This window comes from Centruroides sculpturatus, unplaced genomic scaffold (genome assembly GCF_000671375.1).
Source record: "Centruroides sculpturatus isolate CEXI.00-Female unplaced genomic scaffold, Cexi_2.0 scaffold691, whole genome shotgun sequence".
Classification (NCBI taxonomy): Eukaryota; Metazoa; Arthropoda; class Arachnida; order Scorpiones; family Buthidae; genus Centruroides; species Centruroides sculpturatus.
This window is the reverse complement of record NW_019384936.1, coordinates 117,297-133,996: the sequence shown is the minus strand read 5'-3', so window position 1 is coordinate 133,996 and position 16,700 is coordinate 117,297. Positions and strand designations below refer to the sequence as shown.

Here is a 16,700-nt window from a genome sequence, read left to right as displayed (position 1 = left end):
ATTATTAACTACAGATATAAGATTTTTTTTTAAAATGACTATCGAATAATCATAAATATCACATTTTAATCTTATCGTTTTAATATATAAAAATATAATTAAGACATAATTTTCTGTGATTTTACTTTGATATAGCCCTGACCGTAGCCACAGCCTTGAGGTTAGTAATGTTGGATATTCCATCTCCTACAACCTTGGGTGAATCTGTAGAATTGACATGTAGCTACGAGTTAGAAGGAGACCGCCTATATTCTGTCAAGTGGTACAAAAATGCCGTGGAATTTTATCGTTATGTACCAAACGATTGGCCTCCCGGACAATTTCTTCCATTACCAGGAATCAAAGTTGATGTATGTTATTTCATATCCCTGTCTAAGAATATTAAAATTTATGTCATAGTTTATAAATTTTAAACATGTTTTTCGTCATATTTTTTCAGTTATCTAAATCTGGTAAGCAGTCTGTTTATTTACGTAATGTGGACCTCAACTCCGCAGGTGTGTACAAGTGCGAAATATCCGCAGAAGCTCCTTCCTTTCAAACAGTGGAAGCTGAAAAAGAAATGAAGGTATTTGGTAGGTTTCTGGATTTAAAATCTGTAGCACTCAAAATAAAAAAACCGAGTTAAAAATAAATATTTAAATTTACGCCTGAATTCGTGCTTATTAAGGAGTATAACCTTATTACTGTATGCTAATTAATGGATTTTGATTTTCTGTGATTCTATCAACAGATATTTTACATAAATTAANTTTCTATTAATCTTATTTACTTAAAATGATTATTAAAAAAATATTTTATTAATTATGATTAATTAAAAATGTTATTCATTTATTCATTCCTTTAATTATGATTAATTGAAAATTTTATTCATTTATTCATTCCTTTAATTTATTTTCAATCTTAATTATCATTAATTTCATATTACCTTTTGTTTAAAAATAAAGACTTTTTGTTACATTTCTAGGTGTATGGAACTTTTTAATAATATTTTAACCCCTTTTAAATTAAATTTAAACAATTATTACTGAATTTATTAGTTAATTAAAATTAAATTAGAATGATATTATCATTATTTTATAGATTTTAAACATATTTTTAACCGAAATTTTATTAAATTTGATTGTTTCAAGTACTTGTTTAATTATCTTTATCTTACATCTCATTTATTATATGAGAGTCATCTTAAATATATACGTTTTTTACTTAAAAAATTATATGACTTTTAAAAATATATTTAAAAGCTGATTAAATTATCTACATAACGTAATAAATCCGAACTTAAATGAATCACCTGAATAAACTCCACTTATTTTACAATTTATTAATTATGTTCAGCTTAACTTTCAGACTAGTACAGCAAATTACATGACAATCGTCTACCGAAAAGCTTTTTATATATATTTTCCAAATAAGGAAATCTACGTAACATACAAATCGTCATATAACATTGTGATTATTTAATTAAAGAACTGAAAAAATTGAATATTTGCTCCTGGACTTGATGAAATAGTGATCAATTTTATACTTTATTCGTTCGCATCCGCACGATTCCTTCTCGTTTTTTCTTGTATTAAATAATTTATTTTATATATTTTTTTCCTTAAAATTAAAAAATATTTAAATATAAATCTTTTATATGAATAAAATAATTTTATGAGATTTCTTCGAATCCTCAGCTTCACTATACTCGATAGTAGGACGTGGCATAGAAAGATAGTCAATAATGAACCGATATTGGATTCCTTAAAACTTAAAGGAATTGAAATTCGATCTCGAAATTTCATCATGCAATTCATCCGGAGGTTTTAAAGATTAAAAACTTCCAATAATAATAGTGGAGTTGTCCAGTGCATAACGAGTATTGTACGTACCCTGAAGCAATAAATGAACAGGAAGAAGTTAGAGAGAAAGATAAACTTTACAAAATTTTATATTTCATAAAAATTTAAACTTAGAATATCAATAATTCTGTTAAATTTTCAATAACAACATTTTCTACTTTTATTAAAACAAGAAACGTTCGATTACAAATTGCAGGACTTTCATTCGGAAGTCTGCAAATTTTAATTGGACAAGAATTTGAAAGCAATTATTTGTTTACTTTTTTGATTTAGCAGAGATTTATTATTAAAAATTTAAACTGTTTCTAAATATAAGTTGGTCCTAATGTTAATTAACCGGGTCTTATTTGTGTTACGGATACACTTGTAAATTTAGAATATGTGTTTTTCTTTTACAAAATTGATAGAAACATGATAAAAAAGTATGATTAAATCTTTGAATAAGACATAATTTAGTCTTTAAAATAGTTAACTAACTTTTAAGCTAATACATTAAATTATTTTAAAGAATGTAATATTTTTCATAGATATAACTAAATTTTTTGTGATTTGAAATATTAATTCAAAAACATATTATTATAATTTCATTCATTTTATAAATTTTATTAAATTTTTTTAGAAAAATGTTCCAATTTTTTTTTACATATAAATTTTTGAAGGGAAAAAATAATAAAAATGTAACTAAATTTAGTGATTATTATTAAGAATAGATAAACTATAAAATAATTATATTTTTTAGTTTTAAAAATTATTGCGCTTTAAGAAAATGGATTTTTATAAGATAATTAAAGAGTAATAAAAGTTCTTTATGCTTATACATTAAATTAAAGAATTAAATTAAATGTAAAGCATTATAATTAAATTCCAAAATATTTTATATAAATATTATTAAATTTCTTGTTTTAAAAGTAATAAATGTAAAGAGAATTTTTTATTTGTCTATTAAAATTAATTATTTTATATATTATAAAAAATATAGGCTATTATTTTAAGCATTTTTTTAAAAATATAAGATACTGTTTTAATATAACGCTTAATAATATGCAGGGTGGCTTAAAATTCAGGTAACTATTGCAAATACTAAATTACTGTCTTATTCAAATTAATATATTTTATGAAATATATACACGCTCAAAATTCAATTTACTTTTTATACTCACAACTCTACCTAGAACACATGGTTAACTAACTTTTGGCTAAACCTATATTTTAAAATAATTATTATTTTTTTAAAAATTACTTATTTTGAATGTTAGAAGTATGCTTTCTAAATTAATATATTTTTTATAATTTAAGAAATTTAGTTATATTAAAAACGTTAGAAATTTTTCATCATATAAAGGTGACCTAAAAGTCAGTTAACTATTGTAAAGACTAAATTGCTATTGATATCTTATTCAAATACTTATAGTTTTTACTGTTTTTATCAATTCTATGAAAGAAAAAAAGTTCTACTACACTCATTTTACGATTCATATCCACAATATATTTGAAATAAACATCAACAAGATACGGTTAATCAACTATTGGCTTATCTTGTATTATTTTTTTAAAATAATATTTAAAAAATTCTTGTTTAGATATTTTATAAATACATTTTTTTTCAAATTTAATACCATAAATCAAATAAATTTATCTGTATTCACGAAAAATATAATTTCCAAGTTTATCTATATAAATATGTATACTTATTTTATCGAGTTATATATTTTAAGAGTTAAAGAATAATTTGAAGAAAATATATTTTTCGAATATTCAAAAATATCATTTTTAAAAGATATTTTGAACTTATATGGACATACTTTTCCTTTATAAAAAAAAAAAAGAAAAAAGGTAGATGATTGCCTATATTCTCAAAACAACTTCTAATCCATAAGCACCTATTTTGCTGCAGATAAAAAGTTTTTACAAAACTAGTATTTTCCACAGGAAGTATAAATGTTTCTTCTATATTTTCCTTTCCACCATGTTCGATCTGAGGTCTTGATCCAACAAACCGTTACTGGAAGGTGGTTGGTAAGCTCACGAGAATGCCACCTGCTACCTGATGTGCCGTAATCTCAATTCACTTAACCAGTCTGTGTTGAGCCATTATATCTCCATTAGCATGAACGTCTTCTTTTGGGAACTCCATCCTTTGTTGGAATTCCGCAAACTCTGCACATTTTTGCTTTATTCCGACCTTGTTTTTGTAAGCAAAAAATAAATAAAGAAAGCCATAAAATCTCAAAACTTTACAAAAATCTTATATATATAAATACAAATATTCATTTTAATATAATTTTTAAGTAAGTAAAGCGATAGTTTCATACCATTACAAACCACTTTAAACTGTCTTGTAATTAAATTAAATTTTAATATGTTGCTTAAGTGAATAAAATATTCTATAAAATATACTTTAAATTATTTATAACACAGTTAAAATCCATTTATAAATTAATATATTCGTAAGAAATAGACTAATTCTTCACTATTGCCATATTGGTAAAGTGCTCATTACTTACAACAGCGATTAGAGTTCGTGACTCACGTATTTTCATGCTTTAATATGTCTAATTATGGATTGAACAAAATGCAGTTACCATAGTTACTATGTTTAGATATCATTAACGTGACTTCTATTTATAACATTTATGTCCTTACCGCGTTGACAATTACGTTTTAGAAGTAACGATATTTTAAATAGGTCAAAATTAATTTTCAACTTCCCTAGCTTTGTTTATGATTTTATCAACTTTGCAGCGTTGCAAAGATGATAAAATCACAAACAAAGCTTGAGGAATTAAAAGTTAATTTTTTAAAATTTTTACTGTTTAATTTTTGTTTGTGAAAGTAATTATTGTATTTCACATTTTAAATGAGTTATTTCATGTGTTTCCTATCAATAAATAATATAGCTCAATCAAAAAGTCCTAGAATAAGATTTCTTTTAATCAAAAAATTACAAAATAATGTATTTTTCGTTGAGATTGTATATTTTTAATCAAGGTAAACAAATCAATATATTTCTATCAAGAATTATTATAAATACAGCAAACTCTCGATATAATGAACTCTCAAATGATTAACATTATTCACTACATCGAGTTTCTTATATACATAACGAGTAGCAAGGATAACAAAACTGTTTACTGTATCGAGTGGTAGCTATACCAAGCATGCATTATATATATCAATATTAATATCTTTGATAAAAAGTAAATTATTCTGTAATTTATTTGATATTTTTAACCAAGAAATTACATGATAAGTTATTTTTTTAAAGTTATATATCTCTAATCGAGAAATTACAAAATAATCCATTTTCCATACATTTTATTTATACTTGAAAAATTGAAAAAACCCTGGAAATTATAGGAAAAGCAATTTTATAATTATTCCTTTTATAATTTTACAAAATATAAAATTTAATTGATAAAAAAAATAAAAACTTTCTCTACTAAAAATTAAAATCGAACGAGAAAAATGCAGATAAAAGCTTATAAAAGAAGAAAAAAAAATTAATCTTTGTCGAATGGCAAAGTGATAATTATTCAATTTTGTCATCCCTCTAGAAAAGATGCTCTAAAATGCAGATAATTATAACATATCAACTAATTCTAAAGAATGGAAGAAAAATCGAATATTGATAAAATTTTTATTTAAAAATCTAGTTTTTCTATGACTTTATCATATCTTTAATTTCTTCTTCTAAAAAGAAAAAAAATTCTTAGTTCAGTTTTTAAGGTCATTACTTATGATTTGCCATCCAAACGTCAAAAAATCTTTCTGTTCTCTTTATATATTCTGAATTTAAAAAAGGGAAAGTTCTTAATATTTAATGTGAAAAATGTATGTTTTTTATAAATATATTTTCAATATTTAAATTTATACTTTGGATAAATTGACAGATTAAAAGCTTTGAATGGTTAGATTTGTTTCCTATTTATGAGTATAATATGTTCTAAGCTATTACATATCGTGTGGAATGAATTTAAATAGCTAAAATTATGTTATTATGGCTTATAAAGATTAAATTTATTAAAATAATATAATTATTTTTTTAAATTTGTAAATAGTATATTTTATTTAAGAAATTTTGATTGATATATAGCCTATATTTGCAGCTTACATGAGTATACATATATTTACAAAAGATCTTAAAATATACAGTTTAACAGAAAACTAATTTACATAAATTCGAATGACATTCATTGCCTGTTCATTACATAATAGTACTTTTAGTTGTATTTTTTTGAAACAAAAATCAATAACTTTATTTGTAAATGAATGATGGAAATTACTTATCAGACTTTATCTTGTAAAAATCTCTTATAAATAGTAAATTTTATTTATTATTCAAATAAATACTAAATAAAAATGTTATTTTAATCTTTAATTTCAATTACTTTTATTGTTATTAAAATTTTTTTTCTACTAGGTAAGATTGTTTATTTAGTTTTGAATGTGAGTTCGTCAGTTTGGACTGTCATCATAGTGATATNAAACGCAAGCTACTACATTATTTATTTTATCTTAATTATAGTCAAATCTTGAAATAACGCCTTCCTAAACAGCACCACCCTTTTATAGCGTCTTTGTAGACAAATTCTTCCTATAAATATTAAACTTTTCAGTATTTATGAATTAATAAATTTACAATATTTTATTATTGTTTTTACAAAATTACAAAACTTTCAAACTCTCATATTGAAACTTGTGCATAGATTCACCTCGCATAACTTCATTATTTACGTAATTGTTACCTTTTGAGATATTTCAGTTTAGCGTCACATTCTATTCAGTGCCAGTATTAGAAGCAAACAAATGTTAGCGCTAAATCAAAGTTTGATTATATTCTGTTATTAACACACTTTTAAATAAGTTATAATCAAAAATAGTAAATGATCGGGAAAAAAAATTTAAAACTTAAAATAAATTATTTATTCTACAGGAAATACAATTTCTATTTCAATAAAGCATGTTTATATGCTTCCGAAATCAGTCGAGAATTTTAAATTCATCCAACTTTGTGAGAAATAGAATAATTCACATATAAAAAACAGTCGGAAAGATATAAGAAAATAACCTTCTGGCAATCATAGTAAGCAGACTTCACAATTGAATGTAAAGCAATACCTCCATAGAATTTATGAAGTTGAAATGGGAGCAGCTGCGAAGATACCATCTTCAATTTTGTTTTATTATTAACTACAGATATAAGATTTTTTTTTAAAATGACTATCGAATAATCATAAATATCACATTTTAATCTTATCGTTTTAATATATAAAAATATAATTAAGACATAATTTTCTGTGATTTTACTTTGATATAGCCCTGACCGTAGCCACAGCCTTGAGGTTAGTAATGTTGGATATTCCATCTCCTACAACCTTGGGTGAATCTGTAGAATTGACATGTAGCTACGAGTTAGAAGGAGACCGCCTATATTCTGTCAAGTGGTACAAAAATGCCGTGGAATTTTATCGTTATGTACCAAACGATTGGCCTCCCGGACAATTTCTTCCATTACCAGGAATCAAAGTTGATGTATGTTATTTCATATCCCTGTCTAAGAATATTAAAATTTATGTCATAGTTTATAAATTTTAAACATGTTTTTCGTCATATTTTTTCAGTTATCTAAATCTGGTAAGCAGTCTGTTTATTTACGTAATGTGGACCTCAACTCCGCAGGTGTGTACAAGTGCGAAATATCCGCAGAAGCTCCTTCCTTTCAAACAGTGGAAGCTGAAAAAGAAATGAAGGTATTTGGTAGGTTTCTGGATTTAAAATCTGTAGCACTCAAAATAAAAAAACCGAGTTAAAAATAAATATTTAAATTTACGCCTGAATTCGTGCTTATTAAGGAGTATAACCTTATTACTGTATGCTAATTAATGGATTTTGATTTTCTGTGATTCTATCAACAGATATTTTACATAAATTAAATAATTTTTAGTAAGAGAGATAATTTAATAAAATTTTAATGTTTATAAATGTCTAAATATATATAATAAATTTTAATAAAAAAGTTTATTTTAATTTATTAAATGATGAAAAAAATATACTGAATTTTTTAGAATTTTTTCGGAGGAAAAAATATATATATACATATCCTTTTATACTGTACTGTATAAAATTATATGTGCTTTATTTGCTACTGAATTGAGTACAGATGGGAAAAGTGCGATTTTATTTGGCTTCTAGTATGTCCTGGTAAAAAGTAAAATAATATAGTTTAGAAATAAATTTTTGGCAACTTTTCTCCTTCATATTTCAAATAAATGAACTAAAATGTAATTTAAAAACAAATATTATGTTATTTTCATAATGATTTTGGTTTGTTTTTTTGTTATTTAATTATAAGGTAACTAAATGAGTATAGTACGCATCTTATGAGTCTTTTTAAATGGGATTTGACTTTCCCATTAAGCAAACTTCCTCATCTTAGGGAAGAAAATAAGATAGAATATATAGTAGAAAACAGAAGATATATACTTTTATATACAATATTACATTAAAATAATGCTCTGTTAAACTTTGTAGACCTACTATACTGTCTTTTACATAAAAGTAATATATAAATCCAATACATTACTATTAGAAATTACTTTTTAATTTCCGAAATTGTATAAATTTCCGTCTAAATATAATTAAAAATTAAAAACATTTGAACATTACTTTATGTTTAATAATTACAAAAGTTTGTTTTATTAATGAACTGAAAATAGTCATAACAGTCCGAAGATATTTTCTTATATTAATAATAAAATATTGCATACTTGATGTAATTTAAACTAGAAAAAATGAGAAATTTTAAAATATTATTTATTTATTATTATTATTTTATCAACGTATTTTTAACATTTTAATTTATTATTATTTTATAGTTTTACCATCAGAAGGTCCAAAAATCACAGGTGGTTTAGCCGAATATCATATTGGTGATACTGTTTCTGTGAATTGTACGTCCGCTAAATCTAAACCACCAGCAACCCTCAGGTGGTTTATTAATGATGAACTGGTAAGGATAAAAGGATTTACAAAATTATCATTTTCATATTTATTTTCTTGTTTGAAGTTTATAAAGCATTAAGAATGTCAACAAAATCATTTCAATTTTATTCACTAATCTTAAATAAATTTATAAATATTCAATCATATAAATTTATTCAAAATTATTAAAATTAATCGATTTTTTTAAATATAACTACTTATATATTTTTTAATCAAATTAAACACAAATTTTATACACTGAAAAGCATATTATTATATTTTAAAATTGAAGTTTTGTTGAAAATTTTTATTATTAACTTTTTTTATTTTGCTTTTTTATATTTAAATAACTTAATTTGCTTAATTTGTGATAAATACATATTTTTTTTCACGATTTATAAATGAAAACAATTTTATTTCAATTTTTAACAATTTATTTTCAGTTGATTATCAAACTAAATGTTAGTTTTTAATAAAAATCTTCTAAAAAAATAATAATGTCAAAACGATATATATAAATTTACATATAATTTGTATTATAAATTATTTAAACTAATATTTAAAAGAATAATTTATTATATAATTTAATAGAAAAATATTTTTAAAACATAAAAATAAACTTTATATAATTTTTAATACAATATTTAATTTTTACATATGTTTATATATAAAATTAGATATAAATTTGAAGAACTTTACTTTCAGTTATTTTTGAATTTTCTCTTCTTCTCTTCTTTGTACTCTTTTCATTTTATAACATAAAATTATTTCTGTCTTGTCCTGCCAATTATCTTCTCGAAAGTATAACCCTGAGGGAGAAAACAATTCGGTTTGCTTGTGAGATAACTCCGGAAATATGTTTGAAGGAGCGATTAGAAAGAATGTAATTTCAGGAGAACCACTTCGTATTCTGTTTATTGTCCCTCATCTCCCTAAGGTGTGTCTTTTGCTCCCAACTCAATTAGATCATCGTACAAGACTCTAAGCGTGACTAAACGAAAATATAAGACCTTAGTAGATAAGAAACAAAAAAGTCAGAAGAAAAAAAATTATTCATTTTATCTTTTCCATTTGTCTTTTTCTGCACTCCTTTGAAATATCAAATCTGTCATCGATTGTTTTTCTTCTGTTTTTAAATTTATTACTTTTAACGTTTTCGAAGAATATAATAAATCAATACTTTCAAATAAAACACCTAAATATTAGGTATTTAATTGCATACTTTATGTTTTAATAGTGCTTAAAATTGGGGATAAGAAACAATTTGTACTCTGCTATGTGGTACATTTTTTATGTGTTAGAATATATAATTATGATATAAGTAAACGTTGTACGTAAAAGCTTTTATTGTGAAGAAAATCGAAATTTCCAATCGACCATTTTACTTTTCAGGAAATTAGTCGAAAAGAAGTTGTAAAAAAATATTTTATTACGATTTCTTTTCGACTAATTTCCTGTTATTAATAGAACCTTTCCTTCAATAATAACATCTAACATTGATGGCAGTACAATTTATGTTAATAAATCAAAATTATTTTAAATATTTATTACTTTTATATATTCAATTAAATTCGAAATATTTTATTTATGAATTTTTATTATTATTTCTTTTATCAGGCTGGACCAGAATACGAAACAGAATATTCCACAACTTTACACGCCGATGGTTTAGAAACGTCTAGTCTAGGTTTAAGATTTGTTGTCACCGAAAAACATTTTCGTCATGGCAACATGAAACTAAAATGTACGGCAACAATCTCTCGGGTATATACAATGAGTAACGAAGAGTTGGTATCTGGAGGAAGACAACAGACCTCTGGACTCCATATCAGTGAAAACATGAGTCAAGGTAAAAAAAAATATATATATATATAGTTTATTTTTAATCTAATTTTTTAAAACTATTTTTATACTTATTAATTTTAATATAATAAAATTATATACATTTTAAAATTAAATTTCTTAAATTTTTTTACGCTATTTTCTTTTGCAAATAAGATTTTAAGTGAATTTGTGTGCAAATTTTTTATTATTTTACTAAAAAATCATTTTTAATTGTCAAAATGATTTTCGAGTAAAGTTTTAAAATTATATTACATCTTTATTAATCATTAAATATATTTTATATTTAATTTAATTAATTCTTGATAATTTTTTTCTGTTAAGTAATTTTATTCTCAAAATTTAAAATAATCATCTAAATCTTCGAAATATAATCTAATATAATCAAATTAATATTGATATATGCTGAAAATTTAATAATAATAATAATAAAAGGTTTATCTAGGTCATGATAATGTTTTGATTTATTACATCATTATAATTTTTTTAAATTTAATTATTGATATATTTTAATCTAAAGATGTTTATATATATTAAAGATACCCCAAATATACTTTAGATAATATATATTATATTAAATTTATAATATCAAAAACAAATTTATTTTTTTTTCTTATTCATAAATGCAATGTTTCAATCGATTATTTCGCTCTTTATATAAGATTTTTTTTAATATCAAATATAAAGAATATATATTGGATTATAAAATATTGAATTGATTACTTTAATCGTCCATTTTTCTTTATTATTGTATATCTGTTAGATGGTTTTTTTGTTTTCTTTTTTAGGATTTCTTTATAAATAAATATAAAATATTCCATATGTTCCTGATATAAATGTTGCTTTCCTTACAGTATCATTTATTCAAAAATCTTATATCTATTTATTATAATAAAGTCATACATTTAAGTAATTTTATTAGTTAATTCCTGAATATAATTATTTATTTCAGAATTTTATTTTATAAGTGTAAAATATATAAATATATATAAAGAAAAATGAATTGTGCTGCGCGATAATCAATTGGAGTGCTTTTATAATTTTAAAAAAATGAAATTTTGTAGTATAGAAGTGATTGCATCTACGTCATCACTTTTCAATTCTGTAGCTCTTATAGTTTCTGGAAAATATTGCAGATAGACAATAAACAGACGGATTAAATTGGTCATGCTTTCAATGAAATATATATATATATATATTTAGTTTCCAAATTTTATGTTTAGAAACGCTGGAAATAATATAAATTATGTGAGAAGCAATATAAAATTTTGTATATAATAACTTAAAAATTTCAACTTCCTAGCTTATTTAGTTTTCGAAAAATTTGTCGTACAATATCAGAACTGACAACATACAGTCTAAAAAAGTATAAAACAATATTTTAAATAAAAATGCTCTATTATTTTATTTATCCTGTACATACAGTTTATAAAATTAATATTTTTAGTTAAATTAGATAATTATAATGCACATTGTAACCATTTTATAAATGGTTACCATGTAGGTCTACAATGAATAAATTTTAGTGTTTAGTAAAAAAAAAAAAAAATTCTGTGACTAAAACGGTACGAAATGGTGCGTGAAACTGCTCAAATTTCTAGTTACTGATTACCAAATTGTTTCTGGGCCATTAATAGCTTTCGAGAAGATAAAAAGTATTTTAACATTAACCCATTCTAATACGCTTGAATATATAATTTTTTTAAAAAATAAACGATAAAATTAACCTTTCTAATAGTATTTGACATTATTCTTATAATTTTTTCATTTAAAATATATAATTTGCATATTTATTTATTAATTTTGAATTCTTAGATGCTTTGGAGTTTCTCTTAACTCAATTTACACGCTATTATTCATAATAATTATGCTTCCTACTATGAAAATAAATTTTTAATCGTATATAATGAATTTTAATTTGGAAAAAATATTAATTTTTAAAGATATACAATAACAATAATATTATTAATAGTATATTATTTATTATAATTTTTATCATGAGGTTCACTTTCTAATTATAAGTTAAAATGCGTAGATAAAGATCTTTCTATGCATTTAAAATTGAGTTGCGTGATATTTACGTTCAATATTTTCGCATTATAAATATTCAAAAATATTAGTTTTCTAGCTATATATAATTATTCTACAATATAGAAAGTAAACTTGATATATTTTTAATTTAATTATAGTTATAAAAAATAGAAGTCAATAGTAATTAAAAACTAAGAGTGCGTTCTTGGAATTACATTTTTATATTAATTTATTCGATTTAAAATTAAGACCTATAGCTATATTACCAGAAATGTTAAATGAGCATCTAAAGAGTTTTGAGTTAATTTTGAATAGATTCGAAGCATTCTAGATATGCAAACATCTTCACTCCAGAAAGTGCAATTAGTTAACTCGAAAATGATTATGGAACTGTCATTTACGTAAAATCGGAAATTCCATTTATGAATATGCATTCCAATTACAATCTATTGAATAATTTCGGAAGTGAATTTAGCCCTTATCTTGTAAATTTCACTTAAGGCTTACAGTTAAGTGGGTCACAATGAGAGTCATTCTTAGGTCACACTTATAACTTTTGCTTAAGAATAGTAAAGGTTAATGAGATAAGGGATGATCCTCAAGTAAAGATTGAGATAAGGGATGAAACTTAAACGAAAGTTCATGTAAGTGTTAAGAGAAGGTTGAGACAAGTGTAGACCTTTCATTTTATATGAAAATAAAGGTGTAAATTATAAACAAGGACAGTTTAAAGGTCCAATTACCTTAAGACAAAATATAACAGATGATTTAGCTCTTAAGAAGTATTTGTCTTCTACAATGAAAAGTATAGACAAGGAGTTCTTAATTTTTTTTGTTTCCTAGATACCTTTTCCAGTCAGGCAAAGGTCATGGACCCCTTTTCAAAATAATGTTTTTAAATGCATAAAATAAAATTACAAAAGAAGCCAGTTATATAGAAATACATTTAATATGATAATAAGTTATAGGTGCATTTTTCTTAACACAACAATTAACAACTTCATACAATAACACAAAATTAAGATAAGAAGTTGATTTTTTCCCTCCCAAGCCCACGGATCACTGAAAACTTTTCGAGGGTTGTTTATATCAACCTCTAATTAAGAACCACTGATATAGATCTTTAAGAGTTTCCTGTTTATTATTTGTATTCCTTTTGCTAATATTTTTCTGAGGAAAATTATTTTAAAAAATTGTAATTATAAAGTTTTACATATTTTTAAAGTGCAATTTCTTGAGGATTAAAGGTTTTATTATGAAACCAACTTTTATAGTTGATAGCAAAGCAAGAATATTATTATTATTTTCTGATAAAGAAAAATTTCAAAAAAAAAAGGTTTTTCAGAATCCACTTCACCATTTGTAGTGTCTTTTTTTTTTAATAGCAAAGCAGATATTTTGTATTTTCTTCTCTAAGTTTAATAAGTCCTGAAAATTAAAACAGTACATTCATTATTTTTATGAAAAAAGATAAATTAATAAAATCTTACCTTGTAATTTTGTATTAAAGTATTAATTTATAATTTACACAAGCACCTGCTGCTAAAATAAAAATCCTAGATTTAGTATCACAAATGAAGGCTCTTCTTTCAACATTGTTATTATATTAGTGATTATACAAATTCAATTTTTAACATAAATTTGTTTTATTTTTTAAAATTTACTAATAAGAAAATTCAATTTAAAAAAAATATAATTTGAAAAATTTAAGAAAATGATTAAGCAAAAGATAATTTGGAAGATCATATTCATTCTGCCAATTAATTCATCAATCAATTTGAATTTATTTTAGAATAAGACATAAACAAAGTCAGTAGTTGCATCTAGTTTAGCTAATTTATAAAATTATATTCAGCAAAGATGAAAAGAAAAATATTTCAGGTTATATTATTAGTGTTAATGTAATATTTACATTACACAGAATACATTTACATTCAATTAATTGTACTCATATCAATGATCAATAATTTTCATGATCATTTCAATGCACTAATTATAATGTCAATAATTACATTAAATTCAGGAAAATGGAAGAAAATTTCATAATTGAACCCCTCCTTTTTTTTTAAATGGAAGTTCTCCTTGTAAGAAACACCTCCTTAAACATCATTTTCTTTTAGAAAATAGCAATTTTCCTTTTAAAGTTCTCCTTGAACCTCATTTTTTAAAGTGAAGGTTTTTCTTAAAAGAAAAACCTTCTTGAACCTCCTTTCCTTTTTTTGAATTGAAGAAGCTTTTATAAAACTGTAAAATGTTACAAAAATTTATTTTAAGCAGAAAGAAACTATTTCTAATTCATATTTTATTTTATATATAAAAAAAGATCTAGAATTAGAATAATATATTAAAAATATTCAAAAGTAAAGTAAAAAGAATAAAAATTCTTTCAAAAAATAATTTAAAAGTTTTAAATAGCTTGTTAAAATTCTTTATATTTTAAAATTTAAAATTAATTTGTAGTTTGAAATTCAAAGCTGTTTATTAAAAGTTTCTACACTTTAAGAAAATACAAAATTAAAAAGTAGCAAGATCAATTTTTTGTAGTTATAAATTCTTAAAAATTTTTATATTTTTGAAAAATTATTCTTTTCTATTTACAATATTTAAATAATATCTATTTATTATTTTTATATTTTTTAAACTTTAAATTCAATAATTTTATTGGAAAAATATCCTCATAAATTGATAATTTGACAGATTTCGGGACTAAAAATCGTCATTTTTGCTTTTTTGATTTAATAAATAAACGATTTATAAATTGACTGTATAGAAATATTTAATATTTTTAAAACTCATTAATGAAAATTATAGAAAAAATGATTAAGAATGCAATAAAATTAAGATAATTTTTCATAAATGTATAATTTTTTAAAAATTAAGAAAAAAATCGCGGTCTATCAATCAAATATTTTTAATGAAAAAAGGACATTTTTTCAATTTTTCACTCAATCGATTCATTAAAGGAAGAGAAATATCAGATTTTTTATATTGTACCCAATAAATGCAAAAACCTAAAATTATTCATTTAAATTTACTAAATTTTGGAAAGTATATATTTAATAATTAAAAATTTTAATGAATTTTTCTAAATTAAATTAAACTTTTTGTTTTTTTAAACAAAATTTATATTGTCATCGATCAAAATAATTTATTTTTTAATATATTATAATAAATATTTATCATATATGTCATAAATAACTCAATTAAACGAATATAGTAGAAAATAATTAAGTCTTATGACAAATCCTAATTTGTATATTGATCAATTAAATTAATTAAAAATCTCTTCACTAATGAATTGAATAATCTAATTTTACCTTCATTTACTTAATATAAAATTTGTAAATGAATGATTTAATTATTGTAATTAGAAGCTATCATTTATTTTAAGTAATCTCACGTTTTATTAATATATTTTCTTGCAGTTAGAAACACTGCGACCATAGTAGCCACACCTGTTCGGTGGATAGTGGTATTTCCACTGCTCACTTTTGGTTATGACACATTATATGTCCGTGTTTGAAAGTCCTGCCGTAAACTGGGCAGCACCCAGAATGTGCCATGAGCTGTGATAAGAAACATCATAACGAGGGAAGAACTATTGCTACAAATGAATACTAAAAAAAAAATAATCTCCTTAGTTCCCTAGAACGTTCTGACTGTGCCTCATCTGGCTTACTCATTCCGAGCCCAATCATAAGACCATCAGTTTCTGTGTTAATAAATGGCATTAGGCCAAACTATTCTGTTATAAGTAGACACGAAGCTCACGAACTTGACTTAAAACTTGATAATTTCAAGAAACCTCATTGAAAAAATCTGTAATGTGATGCACTAATTCTGTTGAGCACAATGAACTACGACAAGAAGCGCTTCAATCATTGAGATTGTAGTGGCATCGTGAATCCTACGTGGCGTGAATGCAACGTCAAAAAAGTTTAAAGAAAACAATTGCCTATCCTCTAATTCTGCGTCCAAAAATGTCCTTGTTCCTGTTGAACG

At 23.2% G+C, this 16,700-nt stretch overlaps 1 protein-coding gene across 1 annotated transcript in view; it reads left to right on the top strand.

Annotated features, from left to right (window-relative positions):
* LOC111632071 (Down syndrome cell adhesion molecule-like protein 1 homolog) overlaps positions 1-16,481 on the top strand; it is a 144,093-nt gene extending 127,612 nt beyond the window's left edge. Inside the window, exons 2-8 of the mRNA XM_023376423.1 lie at positions 136-350; positions 440-575; positions 7,150-7,376; positions 7,466-7,601; positions 8,720-8,853; positions 10,443-10,674; positions 16,124-16,481. Coding sequence (XP_023232191.1) covers positions 136-350; positions 440-575; positions 7,150-7,376; positions 7,466-7,601; positions 8,720-8,853; positions 10,443-10,674; positions 16,124-16,221 — 1,178 coding nt within the window. The 3' untranslated portion in view covers positions 16,222-16,481. The remainder of the gene's footprint in view (positions 1-135; positions 351-439; positions 576-7,149; positions 7,377-7,465; positions 7,602-8,719; positions 8,854-10,442; positions 10,675-16,123) is intronic.
* The last annotated feature ends 219 nt before the right edge of the window (positions 16,482-16,700 follow it).